Here is a 6,461-nt window from a genome sequence, read left to right on the forward strand (position 1 = left end):
TTTTATCCTGTCAACTAATTAAACATTAAAAATTTGAGCAACTGAAAACAAATTGTTGTTTAACCCTCAAAAAGTTAACCACAAAGTACGGTAAATTCAAATTTTGCGTTGCTATTTGTATATTAAAAAATAAGTCAGTTGCATGGTAATTATATATAAGGGTAATTGCATAATAATTCTTATAAAGAATGTTTATTTTAAAATGTTACAAAATCCTTTGAGAATGAGAATTGGATGTATGTTTATGTGTATGTGTACGCTGTAACTGCTCACTAAAATTGTAGAGTATAATTGGACAATTTTATCTTTTGCAGGTTGTGTTCTTAAATGAAAAAAAAATTCTGAATGTAACTCTAGTCTTAATACAGGGGTTTCCATAAGAAAGCCTTTAGTTAAAAGAGCTGCAAAGTGGTTTTAGAATGTTTCGATAAAAATCAAAGATTGTTAGTTGCTTGTACATGACAATATTCTTAGATGTCGTGACTGAGATATTAAATTCCATGATAATGTTATATTAAACATCCACTTAATTACCGAAAAAAGTTAGTAAGCTGTCTTTGCCCTTGTAATAATTTAATCTGTTTTCTGTTTGACTTTGCTTTCCCTGTAACTTTGCTTTTGGAGTTCTTTTTTCCAGTTGTGTCTCTTTCAAGGAGGATACGTTTTGCAGGTGGTTTTGAAACTTCTCTATCAATGCTGTCTTCACTGGGTTTGTTCTCTTTGTCATACATAGATTCTTTTAGAGTTCTTTTCTTGCTGTGGTACTTTGGTGTACCTTCAGTGCATTCTTCGATAATGCAGTTCTTTCGGGACAATATTATATCAGTGCTGATCGCAGCATCCATCATCTGGTCCCTCTTGGTGGCAGGACTCGGTCCTATCTTGATACTGACAGCAGGTTTTGCCCAGCTCATGTCACCACACACTTTTCTGTAGCTGTCAAACTGTTTCTGCTGAAAAGATCAAAGGCACTTGTAAGCAAGTTTCAGTTATTACTATCATTGCCCTTCTCACCCTGAGTGGAATGCTAGGCCATTAATTTGCACATAGCCCCCCCCCCCCCCTGCCCAACCCCCTACCTGCAGGCATTTTGTCAGGTGCAGTGAGACTTAAATATTTAAGTGTATTGCAGTAGAACTCAACCTAGCTTCCACACCCTGGGCTTGAACAGTCTTGACCTATTCTTTATGCATAGGCAGGGTTCCAGGTAAGTTTTCATAGCAGGGTGTCAATAAGGAATTCCAATGGTCAATTCCCACTGCTCCCACTAAATCAGTAATAAATTTTCTGTAAATTTGTTTAATATGTAGCTGACCTTGTTGGGTTTTTGACCTGAGACCCCTCACTTATCTGGAACACTGCGTAGGACACACAAACCAGTAAATACTAATTATCTACCAGTATCATCTATGATAAGTACCAAGTAAACATATTTACTGTGTACTAAAATCTGAAGGCCATTTTACAGTACTTACCTTTTCTGCTTTAAGCTTTAGTGGCTGCTTCTTTGTTGGTGTTACAGCTTCCTCTTGAGATTCAAGATCAGGGGTTCTAGCCACAAATATATGTACATGTAACAAAATCACTAATCAAAACTTTCTGTTTAAATTTCTGTAATATTATTCTTAAATTCTGAACTGAACTTTATTTAATGCTTTTTTCACATGATGAGAGCGTTACTGCGCCTTTCAATAACATCCAGACTCTAAAGTTCGAAGCTCAACTGACAAATGCGTTTTTCGCTACCAACAACCAAATGTTCGGCGGCCCCTCCCAGCTTGTGACTGCTGCTCAGAACTGTTTCGTTGTCTGAACTGTGCTCAACGATATGATTACCATGAGCTCAGCAGTAGTCGGAAGCTGGGAGGAGCTGCTGAACATGTGATTGACAGTGGCAAAAAACACATTTGTCAGTTGAGCTTTGAATTTTAGAGTCTGCATGATGTTGAAAGGCACAGTAATATTGCCTAGCATTACCTGAATTGGCTGAGCATCGAGCGTACTTTAGATTTTCTGTGAGTTGTTTCTGGGGTCATCAGTGCACAGCTCACATCACTTGCTTGATAATCCTGTAGACATGTTTTCTTCACTTGTTGGTCCAGCAGGGCCTGAATCAAGAGATACACCTTCATTCCAACCATGGTGGATGCAATCTTGTCGGTACCAGAGCTTTCACTGCTTAGTTGTTCTACCTTTTGTTGCAGGGATTCCACGACTTCACCAATGCATTCATTTGTGAAAACTTTTTCCTTGGATTTTGTAATACTAACTTTAAGCATTTTAATAATTCGAAAGATGGCATCTCTGAAAAAAAAAAGTGCAATGTAAAAATAAAACATTAATTTTATATAAGAAAGATCTATTTAGAGTTTGTCCCAGCTACGACAGCTTTTTTTTGTTGGAGAACTGCTCAAGTTGATCTTTAGGATTTTATGGAAGGGTGCTCGAGATACGGACCACTGAAGGCAGTTCCCTGTAGAAGCATCGGGGTGGGGTGGGGGGGAGGGCAGGCATCCTTCCCCAGAAAATTTTTAAAATTGAAGTCCTCAGAGGTCAGTGTGTCAAAATCTCAGTTTTTTAAATTTAGGGGGTTCAACCAAACCCCCGAGAACCCCCCCACCCCCAGATCTGCCCTAGGAAAGGTGTCCTAAATATGTAACCTAAACTTTGCACATCTGTGGTCTCAGCATAACCAATGAAAAGGTAATTTAAACATAGCTATAGATCGTAGTTTGTAACTACAAAGTACACAATCTTATGGATATTCTTACTTTGCATCAGCTGTTTCTTCACAGACATTTTGCAACTTTTGGAAAAAGGTTACAAATTCACCAAGACCCTACAATATTGTAAAAATCAAAATTTTCATTAGTGGTATTTTATATCTTAAATGGTTTGAACCCAGGAGTATCAGTAGTTCATATAGTGTGATCGTCCAGGTGACAGTAGTTCTGAAAAGAACTGTTGTTGGTGATTGACGTTTCAATAACCTGAGCAGAAGTTATCTTCAGAGTCAAGGGAATAGTGTTTGTTAGTCAATGGCGTTTTAAGTCTGGTCCATTGACTGTGATTGGTCAGTTAGAGCCATGATGGTATTGGCATGACAGTATTAGTACTGTAAACTATTTAGAAAGAGCACAACATGACATTCCTGATGGCAAAGTTTTTTATTTTGCAAGGGAAAGTTTTTATCATTTTGAATTTTAATGTAATAACACTGGCGCAGATTATCCATAATCAGGCGTGTACACTTACCTTAGTTAAAGGGAGAAGTGGGTTGTCATCACTTGGTGCATAACTCTTTCCACCCAGACGTATTCTCAGAATAAAAGACACAGCTGTCTACAGGAAGGAGAAAAGAAAAATTATGATGCCACAGAAGTCTTGGAAGACTGACTTGGTGCAACATCACATTTTGATCATTTGTTTACTTTCAGACACTTAATGTACAATTCTGTAAAGCAGTTCTGCCCACTCACAAGTAGACACCTCTTTCATGGTCTGTACATGACATGTTGCTTCAATGTAATTATTATTTAGCTTTTATTAGCCAAATCCTTTGGAAATTTTGAATGCCAAGTTTCAAGTCCTGGATTAAAGCATGCCATGATGCTAATACATAGCTTGTTGATACCTGAAACATGGGCATGTTTTTCTCTCTTGCCACTTTCCTGAGTGCTGTGAACTGCTTGTGAGCTAATTCTCTGTAGGGTATGTTGATGGCTTGAGAGAGGGCTAGTTCGTCTCTGGAATTGACCAGAAGCCTGAGGTAGCTAAGCAAAACCTTGAGCAATTGATCCTGTAAAAGTAACATTAAAATCAATGAATGGATGATCAACTAATGAGTATTACATCCAAAAGTAATTATTAATTTTTAGATACTGAAGCACCCTTTTCCAATCAGAGTGAGTCCTACTTTTGGAGGATTACAACTTTCAGGGGGATGCTACTGTCACATACATGTAGTTCAAATGAGCTGTACAGATGGATTGAACACTGCAAAACAGTAATTTGCTCTCTTTCTTTGTCCTTGTTTGTAGCTGAAGCTCCAAAGTGGAACCAGGACAAAACCTCTGAACTAAAACATTTGCTTTACCTTAGCTACCTCTTCATGGGATTCAATTGTCACATTTGGCTTGCAGATCCTTTGCATCAGAGAATCTGGTGACTGGTCTGCATTAATTTCTGACCTTCCACGCAGGAACAAATGTACTGTTTTCTCAGATAGGAAATGATTGCAATCTGCATGTTTGAAGAAGAAAGAGAGGCAGAATGAGAAAAGATCATTCGATGAAAATTTATAACCAAAGTCACCTCATGAGTACAGGTGCAACAAGAGTGAATGGCCTCCTTAGATTGAATGTAATACACTGTATGTTGAGTGCAAAGGGGAAAAAACAAACTTTTTACTTCACTCTATTAAATAAGTCCATCTCAAACTTGTGCTTGTCTTTAGTATGAAAAGCAGGATTTTATATTAACTGCAAGTGTGAAATTAAGATATACACTGTACTGTATACCCCTCCATCAATTTGAAGGCCCTTATATATGAAGGCCATCTTTCATTTGCAATTTACCTTCTCTCCCTGTAAAGCACATCATCGTTCTGTTTCCAACAACCAGCAGAAGGATTTGTCGCTAAGAATTTTGCAATGTAATCATGTTAGCATAAAACTTGATCTCAAATCTTGGTATCTGATCTTTGATTTAAAGGCAAATGAAATCATAGGTTTGGCCAAGTGAAAGATTTTTCCAAAAGGGTAAGCTGAGTGTCCATTTTATGGAGGTGATCATATTTATAGACTGAGACAGAGATGAGAACTCTCTTTTCTTTTTTTTTGTGGGACCAATAAACTGTCCACTATACTCTAGGCAAGTGTCTGTACTAGGGAGATATTAACTTTACTGCGTTGCTATGCTGTTTTATCTTGGTTACTAGCTGGTTAAGGAACATTTGTATGGCCTGTATAAAGTTTGCCAGCCACCTTCTGGCTAACATTTGATGAGCAGTCACTGCAGCTTCAACTAGCTCAGAAGGAAGATATGTGTGAGCTGCTGAGCTGATGGGGATATCCCCTCGTACTCTCTCTCCCCTCCCCCCCCCTCCCCCCTTTAGCCCTTAACATTTGATGTAGCCTGGCTGCTTCTGTGTTACATTCCTGAATGCAAGTTAGCCACTGACAGGGAAATAATAAAAGTAATTTGGGTAATGCTTAGCACTCACCTCCAGTTCTGTCTTGGGTTTCCCAAACAGAACAAACTGATGAGATGTTTGGAACATGTCCTTAAGATTACTGTCCACAATAAAATATGTCTTCACTCTCTGAAAGACATCGGCAAAGTCTACGGCGTTGCAGTGGGACAAAAACTTATTATAGGCAGTACACAACTTTGTGATTGTGTCGCCATCATTGTCATCATCCATAGATAACTTGGATTTCATGATAGCTTTGTGTGCATCTAGGACATCTTGTATTTTCACTGTGAACTCTCCTGTTTCCTAAACGGGATAGTTGAAATCACTGTTTTTGCTGTCATCTCAATCCTCTCCAGTTTAGTTTGGAGTTCAGAAAAAATAACTATTAATAGTATAACATGTATTTGCTTCTCTTCATGCAAAAATGCGAACTGGAGCACTAATAATTATTTATAGGCTTATGCTTGCATGCCAATTTAATGCTGAATCTTCGCTCAGCAAGTGATATGTCATTCCATTTCCTCCCCTTCCTCTTCCTTTTTCTCCCTTTAAGCGTCTGCGTCTTTTCCAGCCTTTGTGATAGAAAGAGAACTTTCCATGCACTGTTTTTTCTTAAAGGGGACCAATTATGAAATAGTTTCTGTACCTCTTTGTTGAGTTGTGCCATGACCAGTTGAAGAGCTATCAGCTGTTCCTTCAGATCAAAGATGGAATCACAGAATGGCTTCTTTGTGCCATGTTCCCTGTACAAGTTTATTAAAAATTCAACAGGTCTTTGTAATCTTGCGTGTTTGAGGGAGTCGCAGATACTTTGAAATTCAGAGCTTTGATATCCAAAAGCAAGATATGTCGTCGTCTCGTTATCGTCTAAAAAGAAAGTAAATTATTTCAGCATAAGCTTGAGATTTATCTGCTCATAGAATTTTCGATTTGCATGATCTTCTGGGGAATTTGGTCAAAACCTACGAACATCATGTATAAATGGATGTCTTTCCGGTATTAATCAAAACATGCACTTGATCTAAAAGATTGAAGAATGGAAGAAAAATTAACTATCTCACCTCTCCATCCATCGTGATCCCTGAATACCTCCAGGGTTTTTGAAATTTCGTTCAAATTGTGTCCAGCAAGCCAGTAAACACAACCTGCAGCCATCGCTGATTTCTTCTTTGTGTGATTCGAATTTGACGCGACTCGGGCAAAACAGGCCGAGGGGCCAATCATATCGCTCAGCCAGAACGAGGCAACAGGCAGAGCTAAGTTT

At 38.4% G+C, this 6,461-nt stretch overlaps 1 protein-coding gene across 2 annotated transcripts; it reads right to left on the bottom strand.

The window, feature by feature from the left end:
* Positions 1 to 176: 176 nt before the first annotated feature.
* On the bottom strand, positions 177 to 6,421 carry LOC145462544 (uncharacterized). 2 transcript variants are annotated; one of them, XM_081446081.1, is made up of 11 exons: positions 6,259 to 6,421; positions 5,844 to 6,064; positions 5,225 to 5,500; positions 4,578 to 4,638; positions 4,097 to 4,242; positions 3,635 to 3,799; positions 3,256 to 3,342; positions 2,772 to 2,839; positions 1,978 to 2,304; positions 1,476 to 1,551; positions 177 to 953 (listed from the first exon to the last, which is right to left on the bottom strand). In XM_081446081.1, the coding sequence occupies exons 1-11, from the start codon at positions 6,419 to 6,421 to the stop codon at positions 531 to 533; spliced, it is 2,013 nt and encodes a 670-aa protein (XP_081302207.1). In that variant the 3' UTR covers positions 177 to 530. The 2 variants fall into 2 exon arrangements, with proteins under 2 accessions (XP_081302207.1, XP_081302208.1); XM_081446082.1 differs by having other exon boundaries at positions 5,844 to 5,940; positions 6,259 to 6,311.
* Between the last annotated feature and the right edge of the window lie 40 nt (positions 6,422 to 6,461).

Source organism: Orbicella franksi, chromosome 12, assembly GCF_964199315.1.
Source record: "Orbicella franksi chromosome 12, jaOrbFran1.1, whole genome shotgun sequence".
Classification (NCBI taxonomy): domain Eukaryota; kingdom Metazoa; phylum Cnidaria; class Anthozoa; order Scleractinia; family Merulinidae; genus Orbicella; species Orbicella franksi.

Coding starts and splice junctions, on each gene's coding strand:
- LOC145462544 (XM_081446081.1), bottom strand. CDS start 6,421: ATGATTGGCCCCTCGGCCTGTTTTGCCCGAGTCGCGTCAAATTCGAAT. Junction 5,501..5,843: donor TGGCACAACTCAACAAAGAG/GTACAGAAACTA, acceptor TATCCCGTTTAG/GAAACAGGAGAGTTCACAGT. Junction 3,343..3,634: donor AAAACATGCCCATGTTTCAG/GTATCAACAAGC, acceptor TCCTTCCTGTAG/ACAGCTGTGTCTTTTATTCT.